General features: G+C 44.3%; 1 protein-coding gene across 1 annotated transcript in view; it reads right to left on the bottom strand.

The window, feature by feature from the left end:
• LOC112548363 (sodium-driven chloride bicarbonate exchanger-like) overlaps positions 1 to 20,025 on the bottom strand; it is a gene marked incomplete at its 3' end in the record, with an annotated part of 278,971 nt that extends 258,946 nt beyond the window's left edge. Inside the window, exon 1 of the mRNA XM_025193937.1 lies at positions 19,915 to 20,025. Within this exon, the coding sequence (XP_025049722.1) occupies positions 19,915 to 19,962 (48 nt within the window). The remainder of the gene's footprint in view (positions 1 to 19,914) is intronic.
• Between the last annotated feature and the right edge of the window lie 499 nt (positions 20,026 to 20,524).

The raw sequence follows: 20,524 nt of genomic DNA, 5'->3' as shown, positions 1-20,524 counted from the left end.
AACAAAGAATTTCTTGGTTTGGTGGTTGAACCAAAATTGTTTTGGGTTGAACTGAAGCAGAAGCATTTCAAGTTTTCAGCAAAGTAAGAAGAAAAAATTGTTTTTAAAAAAACCCAAAATATTTCATTCTACCTGAAATGAAATATTTTCAAGTTTTAACTGCTTCATTTTAACCTTTTCTCTTTAGATTAGGTCCAAATAATAAGTACCAAGGGTTTTTTTTTCCAAAACAATTTGCTCTTTCCAAAATATTAAAAGGAAAAAGTGTCATTTTTAAATTAAACATTTAAATGTCAAAATAGAAATGTTCACATTTTTTAATTCCCCCCCCCCACCCCCCAATCCATGATCTGTGGAAACTATTACTAAACTGAAACTTAAATTCATTAATAGTTTTGGTCTCTCTCACAGCTCCATTTGTTGGAAAACTTACTATTTCCTGATAAAAAAGTCATCTGCTTCTAGCCTCAGTGACCCCATGTTTGGAATGGGGAGAAGAGGAAGAAGCAGCTGCCTGAATAAAGAGTAGAGGGGTCAAGACTTGCAAGCAGAAGTGTCAATAATTTGGGCAATGAGCTTCTCAGGAAACAGACTGAAGGCTGTCAAGATGAGAAAAACTGGGAAATAGAATGAACGAAGAGGATGTTTCGTTTGGCTGGGAAGGGGTCTCAACCAAAGAATGCTGAGATGATGAAAATCACCCAAACCATATTCTTAATAGTAATTCACTATTTTTTACTGGATATGTGACTTTCTAGCCCAAAATTTAATTTGCAGTAAGTTTGAATTAAAAAGGAGTGTCCTCCCATTTACTTAAAATTAAATGTTGAAAAACTCAAACAGTGCTGATTTATTCAACATACTGAGCACACCTACATGAGATTCCCACTGCACAATTGTTACTCCTTAGTCATTTAGTACTTTTATAAGCAAATATTAAATGAATGCTCGGTACTATGCAGTAATGCCAGTTACAATCACCGCATGTTTTTTCCCCCCCGACGCTACTGTGCAGTAGCAATGAGCTACTGCACAGTACCATGTTGAAGATCAAAACCAGGCGTCCAAAGTTATTGGATTCTTTGCGTCTCAGTTTTCCCCCTATACAATGAGATTACAAGGCTGTTGTAAAACTCTTTGTTACCATAAAAATGAGTGCTACAGAACAGGAAAGGCAGAAATAGTTTTTCTTCAGGGCAGTATTGGGGAAGCATGTCATAAACAAAGCACAAGGCCAGACACAAAGAAGACAAAAATATTGAATAGTTGCTAAGTAAACACTGTCCATAGTATATACTGAATGAGGTAGGGGGTTCTGAGAAAAACTAATAGTAAGGTGATCACATAATTAAAACTATGTTTACAAAAGGGGGTAAGATAATGTGACACATGCAATATTAATTCAGGCATTTCCTAATTTCTGAGTCCTTTACTTTTGAAAGAACATTATTAAGATTATAGAGATAGGATCTTCTGTGCAATGAACTGTAAAGCACTAGCACTCTCTATTTCTTATGAGCAAGATGGAGAGATGCTTTGGTAGTGTGAGATATACAAAATGAACAATAAATTCAAACCTTATTCCCCAACAGGGTAGAGGATATTGTTAGCCCCTAAAAGAGGGGAGGGTAGGCTGCTAGTTTCTCATAATAAGATATGCCTTAAAGCTGATCTTAAATGGCAGGATTGGAAACAGTGCCACGCTCCATAAAATATTTCTCCTGGTAAATATTTTACCTTTGTAGACAAACACTTTACCCTCTGTAGATGACCACTATCTTTCTCTATTTGCGAATTTCTCTTCAAATAATATATGGAAAGAATGCCTGCATTTCATAAAGATGTCTATGAGTTATGATGATCTAAATTACCATGAAACCTTCTGTCATGATGATTAGGAGGAAGTGGAATAATTATGATAAACAATTTTGAAAATGCAAGTAATCTACAATATCACTTGTGCTGACAGTCAAGGTTCCTTTGGAATTATACTAAATCTCAGTAGGTGCGATATGGGATGATGTGAGACAGATAATTTTTAGGAATCTTAGGTAAATGGTTGCCTAAAACACCAGGGATTGGACGCCATGGCCTGAGAGGCCCTTTCCAAACCTCTTTTTCTAATCTCAAATAAATAAAGCATCCCCATTATAGAATTAAAGGAACTGTGAATAGCTGTTTGTTTATAAGCAACGCAAGATTAAAATGGCTTCAGCTATCTTTCTAATATTTACAGTAGATTTTTATGATGCATTGTTCATGTTACATAAATCCATTTAAATACCACTGTATAATACAATCCTTCCACCACAACAGAAACATTATACTAATGTGTCCATTAAGTAGGGCACAAGGATATATCAACTCATTTTCTCAAATGTGGGGATTATTCTGCTAAAAGAATAACTGATTTATGCATTCAGTAAATAGGACACCCACCATAACCCACTCTCTTTTTGTTACTATGTGAAGAGTACTCTCACTTGTTGAAAGGCATGCTGAGGAAAATACGCATTTTTCCTTATGAGCTCCCAATCACAAACCTCTAATCTTTGCCTGTTTGCCCTGAGAATCGCTCATTGATTTTATCAAAAAAATATAATAGCATCTAAGCAGCACAGTATCTCTCATAGAGAATGTAATGTCTGACCCATATCCTGAATAAACAAAGCTGATGGTAACGTTACCACAAGGAGCAACAGTACTTGCACAGTGACTTAAGGGAGATCATGTGGATAAATTATCATTTTTTTTTAAACTTTTGTACTTAAATCTCTTTAGCTGTGGTGAATGATCATTTGGCATGGATAATTTTTAGGAAATCTTAAGTAAAGAGTTGCCTAAAACACTAGGGATTGAACTCCATGGCCTGGAAGACCCTTTCCAGGCCTCTTTTCCTAATCTCAAATAAATAAAGCATCTCAGTAATAGAATCAAAAGAACTGTGAACGGCTGTTTGTTTATAAGCAACACAAGATTAAAATGGTTGCAGCTACCTTCTAATTTTACAGTAAATTTTTATAATACACTGTTCATGTTTCATAAATCCATTTAAATACCACTACATAATATAATCCTTCCATCACAATAGAAATATTAGAGTAACATGTGTAGGACCCCAACATTAAAAAAAAACAAGCATTTGAATAATATTGCTAGTACAGTCAATTCAGTCTAGTCCATCAAACAAATTCTGATGTAGCCATTATTTAAATTTGGCTCCAAACATGAGGACTCATTACTGCCTATGACAAATTTCTTCAGAATCCATTTTGGCTTTTGGTCTGGTGCCATGTGGTAGTATTCCTGTCTTGCAACACTTTGGCTGGTACATAGTTTACATATTAGATTTACAGTGTATCTTCAACTCTAGCCAGTTCTTCCTTGGAAAAGATTGACATTTTTACAGTAATCACAGTTATCCCTTTTCATCTTGTGCCCCCAAAGGCACTTGTGCACATGATGGGGGTTTAATCCCAAAGGTTTTATTTTATGCCCCCTAAACTGAAACAGCAGGTTTTCAACTGAAACCCACCATTTCAAATTGTCCATCACATTACAGCGTGGGGCCCAATCCTTTTTTTTTTTTGGTCAGAGCCAGAGCCTGCCCACAGTGGCGGGGTTTGCTGCTGGAAGGCTGAGCAGCCCCTGAGCTGCGGGGGCGCCTGGTCCTTTCCTCAGTGGTGGCAGCAAACCCTGGGGCCACCCGGGCAGGCTGCTAGTGGGCCAGGTGCTGCCCCAGCTCAGAGGCAGCACCTGGTCTGATCCACGTTTTCCTCAAGCCCACCCGGGGAGCACTACTCAGTGAGCTTCCAGTGGGTGGGCTCAGGGAACAGTTGGATCAAGTGAGGTGCTGTGTCCAAGCTGGGGCAGCACCTGGCCCATTAGCAGCCCACCCAGGTGGCCCCGGAGAGCACCACCACTGTGGAGGGAAGGACTGGGAACCTGGCAGCTCAGGAGCCGCTTAGCCCACCAGCAGCTCACGCCCCCTCCCCACCCCCATCTGCAGACAGGCTCCATTAAAAAAAAAAAAAAAGGATCAGGCCTCTCGCTGCTTCTGCTGAAGGCAGAAGTGGTGAGGGGCCCAATACTTCTTTTGGCAGAGCCTGACTGCCTCTCCCACAGCTAGGGCCAAGATGCCAGCAGGCTGAGCAGCCCCTGAACTGTGGGGGCCCCAGTCCTTCCCTCCACAGAGAAAGTGCCCCCCAGGGCCACCCAGGCAGGCTGCTAGCAAGCCAGGTGCTGCCCCAGCTCAGAGACAGCACCTGGCCCGATCCAACTCTTGTAGCAGCCTGAGCTGCGCAGCACCTGGCCCGCTAGCAGGCTGCCTGGGCAGCCCTGTGGGACACTGCCACCGTGGAGGGAAGGACCAGGGCCCCCCACAGTTCAGGGACTGCTGAGCCTTCTGGCAGCTCACCCCCTGGCCATGAGAGAGGCATGCAGGCTCCACTAGGAAAAAAAAAAGGATTGGGCCCCTCACTGCTTCTGCCTTCAGCAGGCACCTGCTGAAGGCAGAAGCGGCAAGGGGCTGATCCTTTTTTTCTGTGGAGCCTGCCACCTCTGCCAGTCAAGGGGGGAGCTGACAGCTACATCGTTGCAAGTTGCAACACTGCAAACTAAACTACATCTGAATGTAGTTTAGTTTGCAACAATGCAAAACAAAGTAATTTAACCCCCACCAAGTCTTGCATATGTACACTGTGATGCCATTAAGCCACACAGGGACATTTCCATCATGTGTCACATGTACAAGCACCCCATAAGACTTTCTGGCAGCTCCCACCAGCTAATTTCAAACAGCATAATGTGCCCCCTCCCCCCCCAGCCCCTACTTAGCCCAGCCCCTTAGGGAGCCGTGCAACCAGAAAGTATTTATACTTTACATTTTGCATTAAAATTTCAATAGCATTATTTTTCAAATTAGAAAAAAACATTTATTAAAGTGTTTAAGCAATTTTTCTCATTAAAAAATATTGCTATTGAAATTTTAGATTAAAATATAAAAACTAAAAACACTAAATGTATTCCTTCACTTATACTAATACAATTTAATATCATTACTGGTAGGGTCTCTAATTTGACTTTAAAAAAAAAGACAACTTATGGTAAATATTGAAAAAAAAATTGAAAATGAAAGTCCAATTTCTGTCATCATTTACATGACTTTATTCCTATTAGTATTATGCGAGTGCTTGCAGAATCTAGTGTTAAAGATATATTTCTATCTAAGTCTTCTCTCATACATTCAAGTGGAATAAAATTTGTCACTACAGAACAAATTACTTCACTGTTGACATTCAGAAGTTTAGAGTTGCAATATATCAGCAGAGTCTGAAACTGTGAAAACAACACAGTCTTGCAAAAACTTATTAACACATCAATACTAAATATAATGCATAATTGTCATCCACAACCAAGAATCACATGTCAGTTACCTCCAAACCAGATTATTCATAATCAAATGGTGTTTTCCTGGCCTCAGGTTAATGCTCAGAAAGGAAAAATGACTTTGAAGTTCTTTATTCCGGCACAGATCTCATTCTTTTACAATTTTTATCATTTGCCATTCTGCATGGGCATATAACAATGCAGCTAAGTGCCTGGGGCAGCTGACACACACCAGGAGAGTAGCAACTTCCTGTTGCCACCACTACCATGACTGCGATTATGTGGTAACCAGTTTTTTCTGCTCCACCCCCAAGTTGGCACCTGGGGCAGCTGTCTCAGTCCCCCTATATGAAGTATACACCTGGCTGTCTAGACTCACTCAGCATCAGTGGAAAAGCCAAAGCAGTTAGCTGCTGAAAGTGATTACTTTCAGGACCACATTTTAATTTTCTGTAAGATTTCCATCACTGGAAAACTGTTACAATATTTCACTACAGAATAAGACTTTGTCAATAGAAAAAAAGACGGCTTGAAGTGAAACTGGCATTAGTAGAAGTCTACCAATGTCACCTCTTCTACACATTCAAGAATAAGTTTGGATTCCTGCATTGGGAGGGGAAAATGGTACAAAAGTGGGGGACTCATCATCCATGCTAGAACTGATATGGCATTTAATCTGCTCCTACTGATATACTATGTCATAATCTAATTGCAATTTAATTTTAAAAAGTATGGAGGAGTTTATATTCAGTTGCTGAAAAGAAAATCTAGCACCACTAGTACTGGCTTTGGTAGCTGGAGCAATGCCTTAACAACATTTCTCATATCAGTGTCTCTTACCTTATGGCAGAAGGTATACAGAGCAGCCATGCTTTGCCACATTTAATGTCTTTTTTCCCCAAAGCTTTGCTCATTTTAAACCTATTGGCTACCACAAAACTTGTCACATCATACACACGTTCTCTTTCATACCTTTGGTCACATCAACACTAAATGTAGATACTCAGATCCATGTAACTGACTGAATACATTAATAATTACCACCTGAGTAAACTGCTCCTGCCTCAGCAGCTACTGAGCATATGGTGCGATATGCCACCAATTAGTTCTCCCTCCCTCCCCTCTTCCACCTCTCTCTCTCTCTCTCTCTCACACACACATTCACCAAGGTGTCGAAGAACCTTTCATTAGTCAACTGCACAACTAAAAGATATTTAATCTGGTCCAACCTTTGTAGCTGTCTTACTTGTTGTGTCTCAACATAGCAGGAGATAGTATGAGCTATAAATACTATGTGGGTTACACACAAAAATATAAACATGTATTAATGTTATCACAACAAATATGTTAGTGTGTCCTGGGACTTATTTGGCACTGTGAAATGCAATAAAAAGAAAAGGTTAACAATCTAATAAATACAAATGGAATGGAATTTGCCCATGGCAGAGGGGTGAAGTGTGTACCAACCTTCAGCCCCAGGGTGAATTCTATCCAGTACATCTTGAAACAAGGGTTGATATAAAGCCTCAGCCCAAGTTCATCAACACAGTAATGGAGCCGCAGGTAAGGAGGTCACACAAATAACACATTGGACCAGCAAGACCCGTGTCAGGTCCAACTAGGCCTGAGTGGACCAGGATTTTGTTGGTGAGCTGGGAAAAGAGATGCAATTGGAATCGAGTGAAAGGAATTTTGTTTTATTAGTACAATAGCTCTTCTGCTGTAATGGCTCTTTTGTATATGAAAAGCAACAAATGGCTATCTAGTAGGGGTGTGCGAAATGAGCCATATTCAATTCAGGTTCAGCCCAAATCGGGGACAGCAATTCAATTAGTTGATTCGGATCACTGTCCCCGATTCGATTCGGCCAAATCTGAAGATTTGACGCCGATTCAGAGAATCAGTGATTCAGCCATAGACGCAGCTTTAAATGTTTTTTCTACATATCTCAAAATACCAGGCACGGCTCATGAATGCTGCGATGCTGAGGCAGATGGAGCATCCCACAGGAGTGCGGGGGGGGCAGATGGGACCCCCCAAGGGGTGGCGGGGGGGGGGGGGCGTCCACATGCTTGGCGGCAAACCCAGAAGTAGACAAAGTACTTCCAGTCCACCAGGGAGCACGCTGGGGGGCCTCCCCCGATCCCCGGCTTGCCAATTGGCCATGGGGGGACCCTGTGTGCTGCCCCCCACCCCCCCAAGACCCAGAAGGCACCAGTCACCAGGCTGGAGGTCACAGGGGGCCCCCCAGCACACTCCCGGAAGTGGACCGGAAGTACTTCTGGTCCACTTCCAGGTCTACTGCCGAACGTGCTGGGGAGCCTCCCGTGCTCCTGTGGGACGCTCCATCTGCCCCAGCATCACAGCATTCATGAGCCCCTGGTACCTCAAGGTATGTAGACAACATATTTAAAGCTGTGTACATGTCCGAATCTCTGAATCGATTCGGAGGGTTCCAATTCAATTCGGAGAGATTAAAGGGTCTCCTGATTCAATTCAGAGATTCAGCCACCGAATCAGGCTGAATCTCCACCAAACTGAATCAGGGACCAAAGTTTTGCACAGTCCTACTACTATCTAGGATATAGCTAAGGAGCTGGACTAGACATTTCCTTCCTGTCCTGCAAAAGTGTGAGATTTCAAAAAACTTCCTCTTCCACATCACAACTAACCTGCAACCATTTGAAGTTTGTTAGGGAGAAATCAAAATTGCCTTCAATCACAACCAGAACAACCTATGGTCCTGTGTTTAAGGTATATATTTGGGATGAGCAGAAGAAAGATTCAAGTCCCCTCTCTGTCTGAAATGAAGGTTTTTGAACTTTGGTCTTGCCTGACCCATGCAAATACCCTAACCAGAATACAGAGCTGGTCTCTTGCCAGCACAATAAAAATTATTTATGCCAAGCAGAAAAGCTCAGCAGGTTGAACAGGGAATTTTGCCTACCTCAAGCATTCCAAGCAAGTGCCCTGGCTACCATTCTAATGGCTTCTCAGGGGCAATGTGTTTATTTCCTCTTGAAACACCATCCTGCCCCTCAGAAACTCCCAAAGAAAGCTGTAGACAAACATATCTTCCCATAAAAGGATTTAATGTTCATGAGTCAGCATTTTCTAACAATAAATTATTTCATTAAAAAACTCCCAACCAGCTGCAGGTAACAGAGTTCAGTTAGGTCTGTTCAGTTAGGCCTTACTCTGGTTTGCATAATTCTTTCCATTTAAACTCTACCGTCATTTCAGCTCTCAACCCCACTCTCTCATTGCCTTCTTTCCTATCAACTCCCTTTGCCTCCTCTCGTCTCCATCTTGCTCCAAACTACAGCTTATACAGGAGAACAGCCTTCCAAGACAAAGGTTGATTTTAAGTCTCTTCTTTGTACCGGCCTGTTTAGTATTTTCATAAATTACGTTCTGAATTCTTCAGGGCAAGGACAATGAAAAAAAAATAGAATGAAAGAATATTAGTCAGGAACACATGGAACCTTCTACTTAATTGTGTTTGATACAATAGTAATCATGTCATTTTTAAAATGGAGTTATTAGTCTTTCCATTGTGAAATAAGGAAAATAATATTTTTCAATCTTTCGTACCCACTCTTTGTTAATCGTTAAAGGTACTTTATCTGGCTAAGTCTTCTCCCTCAGTAGCTTGTATCTTCTCCATGGGAAGTCCCAACAATTCTCTATTTGTGACATCACAGAGTGCTTATATGGAAATGGTCCAACTCAGGTTAGATTCTATAATTTTTCCAAAGGGAGAATTAGAAAGAGAAGGCAAAATTATAACAAGAGGGAGTTCGAACAGAAATACATACAGTAATTATGAAATATGGGAAGCATTAAAAACTGATAAAATATATTAAAAAGGGATCACGTTTTGCACTGTCTGCATCTTATTCATATTGTTGTTGGGTTTTTTTCTTTCTTTTTTTTTCTGGAATGTATTCTCCTGTGCTGCAAATCATTCTTAAACAGAGATAACTTTTGTATATTACAGAATTCAGAAATATATATATTCTAATCCTGATATTGGAAAATGTGAATTTATAAACTAGTGTCTGTATTATTTGGATTGCTAATCCAGGGCCTAAAAAGATACACTGAGCTCCCATACTTTCTGAGAAGAATTACTTGTCCTTTCATATGGGACCATACAGTAATAGTAAAAGAGTAACTTAGTTCCACCAATAACTCAATATCTTTTTTTTCCTCTGTAACATTGCACTTCTTTTGAAAACATAATTTTTCACTGACACTATAATTTTGTCTTCACAAACTTGCTTTGACTGTTTTCATAACCCTCAATCCTGGTCAAGGGACTGATGAATTAATTAGTAGTATTATAAACATGTTAGGTCAAATTCTGCTACCCTTATTCATAACAAAAGAAAGGCCTACAAAGGATGGAGGACTGGATCCACCTCCAAGGAGGAATATTCTGCACTGGTCTGGACTTACAGGAAGCGAACCAGGAAAACTAAGGCTGCAACAGAACTCCAACTACCTACAAGTACCAAGGACAATAAAAAGTCCCTTTTTTAGATATGTGGGGAGGCAGAGGAAAAACAAAGGTAACACTGGACCCTGCTAAACCAGATAGGACAACTGACAACCGACGCCCAGGAAAAAGCCAACTTGTAAAATGGGTACTTTGCGTCCGTCTTTCACCAGTACCAAGGGATGCCCCTGCCCATTATGGAATGGAAAGGCCTGGGTGAGGGAGATTCCTTACCCTCCATCAGTGCTGACCTTGTGAAGGAACACCTTGAGAGACTAGATACCTTCAAGTCAGCTGGCCCTGACGGTTTACACCCAAGGGTACTCAAGGAGCTGGCAAGCATCATAACTCAGCCCCTGGCATGGATCTTCAAGAATCCCTAGCACTCTGGTAAAATGCCCGAAGATTGGAAGAAGGCCAAGGTGGCGCCTATCTTCAAGAAAGGGAGGAAAGTGGATCCAGCAAACTACAGGCCTATCAGCCTGACCTCTATTCCAGGGAAGGTCTTAGAAAAGATTATCAAAGAGACCATTCTTAACAGACTGGCCAATGGCAACATCCTGAGGGATAGTCAGAACAGTTTTGTTGCGGGTAGGTCTTGCTTGACCAATCCTATTTGCTTTTATGACCAGGTGACCTATCACCTGGACAAGGGAGAGGAGATTAATGTCATATATCCTGACTTTTAAAAAGTCTTCAGTCTGGTATCCCATGATCATCTCTTAGCAAAACTGGCCAACTGCGGCCTCGGGTCCACCATGATCTGTTGGCTGGGGAATTGGCTCCGTGGTCGGGCCCAGGGGGTGGTGATTGACAGAAGTCAATCGTCGTGGTACACTTTGACCAGTGGGGTCCCTCAAGGCTCTGTTCTTGGGCCTATATTATTCAACATCTTCATTAATGACATGGACATTGGAGTCAGAAGTGGACTGGGCAAGTTCACTGACACCAAACTTTGGGGTAAAGCGTCCACACCTGACGACAGAAGGGCGATCCAGCCTGACCTTGACTGGCTCAGGAAATGGTTGGATGAGAACCTGATGGTGTTTAACACTGAAAAATGCAAAGTTCTCCACCTTGGGAAGAAAAGTCCGCAGCATGCTTATAGGCTTGGCAGTGCTACGCTGGCTAGCAGTACGGACGAAAGGGACTTGGGGGTCATGACTGACCACAAGATGAACATAAGCCACCAACATGATGGTGCAGCTAGCAAAGCAAAGTGGTTCAAGCATCTACTTTGAACGCCTTCAAGAAAAATGTGGATGTTTATCTTGCTGGGATCCTATGGCCCCTGCTGACTTCCTGCCCCTGGGACAGGGGGCTGGACTCAATGATCTTCCAAGGTCCCTTCCAACCCTAATATCTATGAAATCTATGAAATAACTAAGCAACACATTTACTGTACAACCTAACTTCTACTCAATGTTTGTAAGAGTCACAAAATGTGGCCCCTTTACAAACAATAGCTTTTGCACACTCACTACCTACAGCTGTTTTAAAAAAAAAAAAAAAATCACAATGAAGTTCGCCCTCCTCCTTTTCTCTAGGGAAAAATCACTGTTAAGTAACAGTCTGTACTGTATAGCAATGGCAAGAGTCCTGGATATACAATCATGTGTATACATATATTAGAATCACCATACAAGACTGTTCATTGCTTTTGCTAGTTTTAAAACGGATTCATATTTGGCTGTTTTGAATTCCACAGCTCCCGATCTCAAAAGTGAATCTGCCCAAACAGATCCTAACACCAGCTGCCAGGGGCAGATCCACAGAGGGTTCAGTGGGACAGATGGTCCCTCACTTTCACCACTGTCCCTAGCTGATCTGGTGTAGGGGGAGCCTCTGAGCTGCTCCTGCCCTGATGAAGCTACAAACTGCAGCTATTCAGGACACCAAGCTCAGCAGGGAACAGCCACAGTGGTCTGCAAGTTCCTCCTATAAGTGCTTGCTCCCTGCCTGCTCCTCCCCTGCAGGTGTCCCCTGCTGGCTGGGAACAGGCGCTGGATTGGGAAATCTGTGCACCACTACCACTGTCCTCAGCTGACAGAAGCACGGGGGAACCCCAAAGCCACTCCTGCCTTGCACTGCTAGGAGCAGCTGTGTGGGGAAATGGGCTCAGCCAGGGACAATGGCAGCAGCACACAGGTTCCTCCTTCCAGTGCCTGCTCCCAGCCAGTGGGGAATACATGCAGGAGAGGAGAGGCAGGCAGGCAGCAGGCACGGGAAGGAAGAACCTGCACACTGCCACTGCTGTTCCCAGCCAAGCCCAGCTCACTGTACAGGCACTGTCCGCAACCCTCCAGGTAGCATGGGGCATAAATGTCTCTGAGCCCACCTCCCAGACCCCCAAGTCAGCCAGAGACAGCAGCAGAGGCTCATAAACTTCAGTAGAACTCAGTGTGGGCATTAGCCTGACTGATCTTCTGCCAGAATGGAACCAAATTGTCTTTGAACTTTCGCAATTTCATAATAACCAGCTTTCAGCCTGAGAGAAGCAAAGTATTACATTAATGACATAAACATACTTCGCTAAGTTACGTTAAGGACTAATTTACTGTCTTTAAAAAAGAAAAAAGAAAATAGAGCTTTTCTCTTTAGAGCTTGGGGAAAACAGCCAAACTAAAACCCACACATACTCTAATATACAAAAAATCTGACCAAATAAAATAAACAGCTTAGCCTTTAGGGCTAGGGGCATACTCTATCCCAATTCACCTAATTAGGTCATAGGGTTTATACAAAGTTTAAGGCGAGGCAAAATACAAATGCACTCACACGCAATGGTACAGAGAAGAGTGAAAGCTGAAAATTTCCCTTCTAAAATAGAGGGAGACACAAAAAATGAGAAAGAAAGCAAGAAAGAAGACAATTAATCTAAAACTAGAGTGGTGTTTCTGTCACCATTGCCATTAGGGGACAGAAGAAAAGCAACCATGCATAATGGTGATTAAAAAAGTATCAGTGTTGTATCTACAGATACTCTTGTAGACCAGAAATGACCAAGAAATCCTGTTTAGAGCCACACAATACCTATTTAAAAACATGAAAATGTTCATCATTATCACTACTGAAATATAGGCAATGATTCTAAATAAAGTGGTTTTGGTAACCATTCCCACAATAATGTACATGCAGGGGTTCCATTAAAATAGGCAAAACAACAATATTTGATTCTAATTGGAAATCAATCCAAGACCTTCAGGAAGACACTGCAAACTGCCCTATTTTTGTGCACACAGGATGACTTCACATTAATCTTTCAATTATCCACCTGTTTCAAATCACTTTAAATGTTCATTTGCACTAAAACTGGAAAGTACTGATGACTGCTAAGTAAAATAGTAACTGAAGAAATGGAAAGCATACAGGTCTGTCTGTCTACGCTTATGAGATTACTCTTTCCACTGAACGTTAAAAGAAGCAATGCTAAATTTGTACCTTCTGCAACAGCACTTTTTAAGATGAATCCTCACAAAGGAACTCTTTTCTAATTTAATCCCACTTCTCAGTATTGCCTTTGAAGACAACTTATCTTCATAGATTCCTAAATATTTTTATGTGCACACAGTTTGTAGAAGAGTTTGAGAAGTGGCAGTCCAATTGCAAGCAGAAGTGTTATAACTAGTGAAGAACTTCTTCCATAAGGAATTAAAGAAAGCAACTAATAAGGAAAAGGTACAGAGGGAAATCTATTTTCCTGTTACTGCTCAAAAAGTCAGGTAACAGATCGTTTCATCACCTTGTACAAACTACAGTCTTGTTTGAACATGTGCTTGCATAACATATTAATGACCAGCTAGGTCTGTTGTGACAAGTAAAGTAGACTCCACTTCTGATAACTGTACAATATGTGGGATTTTGCTGATACATTAGGTCAAAGCCTTTACAGTAGTGGAGAGCCACTGACATTTGCCATTTTCTTATTATGACTAACAATTTATTTCCTAGCATGACATATGCCAAGCCATTAATTCATTAATGGATGCTGCCCAAGAGGCTGGTGATTTTATCTTCATTATGTACAAGAGCCAATGACAAATCCTACCTATATTCTTGCGGATGGAGTAATTTCTTCACACCAGTTAAACCAAACTGAATTCAAATGGAGTTTGGCAACAAAAATATATTTATTTGGGAGTGTCAATAAGCAGGTGAGAGCAGGGTGATCCAGCTGACATAGTATAACTGGATTTCCAAAAAGCCTTTGACCATGACCCCCATCAAAGGCTCTGTAATCGCCCATGACGTTCACTTGAATGAGCCATTCGGACACAGCTGTCTCCTTTCAGGTCAAAAGCTTGCCCTCCAGTGAGATTTCCAAAAATGGTCCCCAGGGGTTCTCACCTGCCATGTCTTTGATGTTATGGATTATTGCTGGGAGGGAGTTCTCTAATGCAGGTTCTCCTGGTTTCCTCTTCTGTCTCTCGCTTAGGTCATCATCTTGGAGCTCTGCCTCCCCTACACCCTGCCTTGTGCCAACCAGTGATGTTAGTCCTTGGCCGAGGCCAAAGCAAAGTCAATCTGCTACAGCTGGGTCTTTGGCCCTTAACTAATCTTAGTCCCGGTTCGGACCGTGTATCATCCTTTTGGTAGGCCTCACATTGCCCTGATTCATTATGGTGCTCACCCTGGTATCTTCCCTCAGGGCACTCTCTCTCCTCTCCAAGGGCTACTCACAGCTTTCATATCCTTTCTTTTTTCCTCTCTGTAGGTTCACCCAGTGGCGGATTTACCATGAAACAAACCCTGGTGGCGGCATGGTGCCCTCAACACTGCTGCCGCCGCCGGAGAACCTCCTCCCCTTGGTTTGTGGCCCTCCCTCTCACCCAGCAGGTTGTGGGCATCTTCAGCCATTCTGGCCGGAAATTCCAGCCACTGCCCCTCCCCCGTGGCCAGTATGCCACACTAATTCCCCCACAGATGTGCCGTGGTGCAGGAGGTGGGGCCTTGCACCCTGCTTGGATCACAGGGCCCCACTAACCATGCACCTGCCCCTGGGTTCACCGCTGTCCCAGTCTTTGCCAGCGTCATCCAGGATCCACAGTCTGGTGAGAAGCAAGTATCCTGGCTCCTCCGAGCCAGCCTTAGCAAGGCATCCCGCTTCTTGGGGTTGCCACCACTAGCCCCTGCCAGTGCATTCATCAGTTTCATGCTTCTCCGGGCACTCAGGAGGCCTCATTTCTGGTCCTCCCTGAATGTGGGTCAGTGGGGCTTTTATCCTGGTTTCTGAGGGCCGGCTAATGAACTGGCATCAGCACGCAGCTACAAAATGTGGCCACGCTGGTTCTGGGGCATACGCCTGATCCCCAGTGGCATTCTGCAGCTGACGTTTTCCCCTCTCCAGTGCTGGTGTGGCATGTCCTCCGACGGCAGCATCTCCGCCACTGCATCCTCGATCTTCGACAGCAACCGCTTTTCTCAACGCTCCGGCAGCAGAGGTAAGTTTTGATTTGTGATGGTGCCCCCACCACAGGCTCTTAATGAAGCTAAGCAATCATGAGATTAAAGGGAAGGTCCACTTGTGGACTATAAATTCTTTTAAGCATAGAAACAAAGAGCGAGTATAAATGGTCAATTTGGGGATGGAAAGGAGTAAACAGCAGGTTCCCCTGAGAAATCTGGGCTGGGACTGGTGTTGTTTAATATATTCATAAATGATCTGGAAAAGGGGGTGACTAGTAACATGGCCATATTTGTGGATGACACAAAAGTGTTCAAAGTGCTAAAGACCAAGGCAGACTGTGAGGAACTACAGAAGGATCTTGCATGATTGAGTGAATGAGCAACCAAATGGCAGGGGAAACTCAATATCTATGAATGTAAAGTGATGCAAAAAAACAATCCAAACTATACCTATGTTATGATGGAACCTACATTAGCTGTTATCACACAGGAAAGAAACCTGGGAGGCATTGTGAACAGTTTGCTAGAAACATCAGCTCAGTGCTCAGCTACCATCAACAAGGCCAACAACATGTAAGAATTATTAAGAAGGGAATTGTAAATAACAAGTATAATGATGCCTCTTTATAAATCCTTGGTGCATCCGCACCTCAAATACAGTGTCCAATTTTGGTCACACACTTCAGAAAGGGTATAGAAGGACTAAGGAAAGCACAGAGAAGGGCAACAAGTCTGATCAGTGGCTTCCATATGAGGAGAGAAGAGTCTAGGCTTATTCAGGTTAGAAAAGAGATGCTTGAAGGGGTAACTTGATAAGGGTTTACAAACTACTAAATGGTGAAGAGAAAGTAAATAGAGATTTATTAGTTATAATTTCTCACACAAGAGCTGGAAATCATAAAATTAAACTAGTAGGTAGCAAGTTTAACACTAACAAAAGAAAGTTCTTTTTCACACTATGTGTAATTATGGAACTCATTGCCACAAAATGTTACGGAAGCTGACAGTTTAACCAGATTCAAAAAGGGATTGGACAATCCTTGGAGGAAAGGTGCATCACTAGCTAGTGAACATGGGAGTTAGGGGTTCCAGCCTCTGAATCAAAACTTCCTAGACTTTAATGCTGGAGGCTGCAAATGGGAGTGGAATAGGGAAAAAACCTTGGTCATACCCTGTTCACTTTCCCTTTCAGCATCCACTCTAGTACTGTGCGACACAGGCCTATTTGCTATGTCATGATAAAAGCATGCACTTAGGCCCACAAAGAAAAATTAAGCCTTCCTTAATCATGGAGGTCACTAGAGACATAGCAACTAATTACTTGGGACAAAAAAAAAAAAAAAGAACGGGAAGGAAGCAATGGTTATAGGTTAATAACAAGGGATCCAAAGAGGGACACTAAGAAGGGCTCACTGCCTAACACCCACTGCCCCCTGAATTAATTGACGGAGCCTGTGGATGACAACCAATTAAACTCTGCCAAGAGACATGAACGGAGGAGTGACAGGAGAACAGTGCCACCCTCTCCTATGTTCCCCCAAACCAGACCCTCCTTCCTGGTCTGATAGATGGACAGCTTGGCCAGAGCCAAGAGGAAGTTGATCAAGAGGTCCTGGGACTTGGTGGGCCCACAGACAGAGCGCATAAAAGAAAGGGTGCAAGAAATGCAGTCAGAACTTCAGGAGGAGGTTCCTCAGGAGGCAGAAAAAGGGCTGCAAACGTGGGAGGTGTTCACCAGGGTTTCCCTCTGTTGGCAAGAAAGGCAGGTGTGGAGGGTGTCTGTGAAGCACACCAGACACATGCCTGTGGTGACAGCTCTATGCAGAAACTACCAACTGAGTTCCCTGGTAGCTTGTGGAATCAGGGTGGAATACGGACTGGTCTACTGGGGGCCCTTGCTCCTGTCCTCACCTAGGGTGTCCTACCACTTGGTACCAGGGTAGGATGCGAGGATGGTGACACAGGCTACAGGACAAGATGGGCCTATGATCTGACCTAGTAAATGGCAGTTCTCATGTTCTTATGTTATGTTCTTAAGATTAATGTGTTAATCACAGCATAAATAGACAGGATGTTACATGTACCTTATTTAAGGCATCATCAAGTGGGGAACGAGCCATAAAAAACATTCCACATATAACGCAAAATATTTTTATGACTGGTTTATATGGCTACTGAAATTTAACATGTGGCCAGGAAACAACAATCAGTCGGTCCTGAGGCCCAGAACACAGTGGGGTCTGGAAGGGCCCCAAGACTAAAATCAGTTGATTATCAGCCCAGCCAGTCTGCAATGTAAGGAGAGAGAAGCCAAAGAGACTTTAAATTCTGCGCCGGACAGCTCAGTGCAAGGTTTAAAGTCCCCAGCAGGGGAAGCCGCAGGTTTTGCCCCACCAGGCCCCACCCAGTGCAGGGGTTTGACAGTGTGCTGGTTGTCAGCCCCAGGCCTGACAGCCTCGGGTCTTGAATCCAGGGCTGTCCAAGTCAGGGTCAACAATCAGCTGATTATCTACTCTGACAGCCCCAGATGAACTAGACCTGGGACTGTCTGAGTTTGGGGCCAACAATCGACTAATTATTAGCCCCAGTCCCCAGACAACCCTGGGTCTTCAATGGGAACCCAAATGCAGTTCTCAGCCCATATTTGGATACTTGGCTTTCAACTTGTCAATGCAGAAGGAGCCCAGGATCCCCCTGCCCTGGCAAGAAGTAATACCATGATGGGATCTGTTCCCCAACCCCCACATTGCATCTGGCAGGAGGTGCAGTTGTTAGGCTCAGGAGATCAGATCCCATCACGCCATTACATGAGTGCGCACCAGAAGCCTCGTTCTAAAATGACTGCCATTGCCACCACTTCACTCCAAGGTATAGTGGTGCAGGTTATCACCACTAATTCCTTCTCCTTAGAATTTCTCAGAGCCTCCCCAAGAATTAAGTACTAATTTTACATCACTGTATACCTGGCTGTATGTAATCAGCCAGAGGAGCAATTGTAAAAACACTTGCATGGCCCATGCTACTCAGAGGGGAACAGCTGCACAGAAAAAGCAGCACCTTTGGCATCATTGCTGCAGCACCAAAACAATGCAGCCTCCTTGGGTGCAGAGGCCCTCCCAGAGAGAGAGAAATGGATTGACAGTATGTGCAGTAGAAGACAACACGAGATGGATAGAGCTCTCTACCCAATGAAATGGTAGCTCAAACTATTTGACAAGATAATCTAACCCCTTATTTTATACCAAGACAAAACTACTTTAATAAATGATTGGACTGAGAGGAATCACTCTTCCTCCCCACAAAAATGGCATCTGCAGTTCTACAAATCAATACTACGTGAGGGAAGGAAATCCAGCAACCATGACTGCAATGCAAAGGAGAATTGGGCTAATTCTTCCTCCTAAACAACAGACAGGAAACAATACTCATCCTGCAGTATTATGTCAACCAAAGAAACAAATGCTTCCTCCACTGCAGAGCACTAGAAGATCAAAAATTAAAGCCAAATACAACCCCATGCATACCTATATAGTCTCTCCCAAAACTCAAAAACTGAACCCTTAACAAACAGAACAACCACCTTCCAACCAAACCCCAAACACATTTAACATGCTAAGCCAGCCTCTCAGCTACCAATATGAGAGTCAGTGGAAAGAACAAATCAAAAATGGCAACAAGCTAGATAGACTGTTACTGAGCCTTGCACAGACGTATCAGACGACCTCTCGACCGGGAATTGTACAGAACTGACACAGGCTCTCACCGCGCACTAAATCAGGGAGCAGGAACTAGAAGTCTGAAAGCAGAAAGCACAGCCTCAGCCCAAAGGACAGACTTTGTGCAACCGGTGTGACAGAGAGAGAGAGAGAGAGAGAGAGAGAGAGAGAGAGAAAGAAAGAAAGAAAGACATTTTCTACCCCGGAGTCTGAAACATCAGGAATGACAAGGAAGGATTTTTTTCTCAAACCATCAGGAACCCTATGAGACTTGTCATCCATGCGTGATACCGGGAAAAAATGTGGCTCCCGTTGGTAAAAATGAGAAAGATGCCATCCTGCCGTGGAGCCACCTGCCGCTTGGTCAGAAATGGACACTGTTAACAAATGGACACAGAGGAGACAACCCCTAAAACACCCAGCCCTGCCCGGCGAGGCGAGGGATCTGTCTGCCTTTGAAGCCATCACTTGCAGAATTTCCCTGCTAATAAAACCTCCCAGGATTACAGATGACTGCCAGGCTGCCAGGGCGCTGCGGGGGCGGCAGGCAGTGGAGGCGGGTCCCCCACACGCTGCCCCCCTGCGGGCAACGGGGCAGCCCCGCGGCCTGTCTCGTGTGCCCCGCACACACCGCCCTCTGCCCCCACCCTGAGCCCGTCCCTGCGGAGGAGAGAGACCCCCTCCTCCGCCGGCGACTGCGTGCGGGCTCGCGTGTGCCATCCCGCAGGGGCGCGCAAGGAAGGAGCGGAGCTGCCCCGCGGGGCGGGCCGGGCCCCCGCGCCGAGCAGCGGGCAGACAAGGCCCGGCGCCCCCCCACGGAGCCGGGCTGCCTCCCATTGGGGGGGGAGCCCCACGGCCACCCCGAGCATCTCCCCCTCGGCGGGCAGCGCCGCAGCATCTTACCGTCGGCAGCAACGGCTCCATCTGCGCCCCCTGGTCTTTGATCTCCATGCTGGGGAGCGCAGCCTCTTCTCCGCAGTGCCTCCGGCGTGTCACAGCCCGCGCTCCGGCGGCGGCTCTGCTTAGTATTCGGATCAGGTAGCTCTGAAGCAGGAGGCAACCGCACACCCCAACTCACCACAGTCACATGGCTCCTACTCACTCAAGAGGCTGTTGGCCAGATTGCAGGAAAAAGGTAAAAGCTGGATCTACCTGCTGGATCCTGCCAGATCCTGCTGGTTTCTGGCCCCAGCCCTCCCAAATGTTACATCCGGCTCGCGGCTCCTCCCGCACCAAAAAAAAAACCCGGCAGATCCTGGCATAACCGCAGGGCAGGGGCCCAGATCTGGCAGCAGGATCCTCCTGGATCCAGCCTGTGTTTGGCCCCCGTTTCCTAAATTCTAGGGCAAATGCGGGCAGCTCCTACTGCAATGCAATGAGAAGCCAAATGCCAATGAATCCTGGAGCAACGGGGACAAATACTGAGATCTGGCCCATGGGCCCCGCTTGAGCCAGCTGCTTCCCATTCCACTGCTGGAGACAAGAACCAGTACAGCTGTTCCTGCTCCAGTGG

This window comes from Alligator sinensis, unplaced genomic scaffold (genome assembly GCF_000455745.1).
Source record: "Alligator sinensis unplaced genomic scaffold, ASM45574v1 scaffold901_1, whole genome shotgun sequence".
Lineage (NCBI taxonomy): Eukaryota > Metazoa > Chordata > Crocodylia > Alligatoridae > Alligator > Alligator sinensis.
Note: the sequence above shows the minus strand (reverse complement) of the source record. Positions and strands in the feature narration are given on the sequence as shown.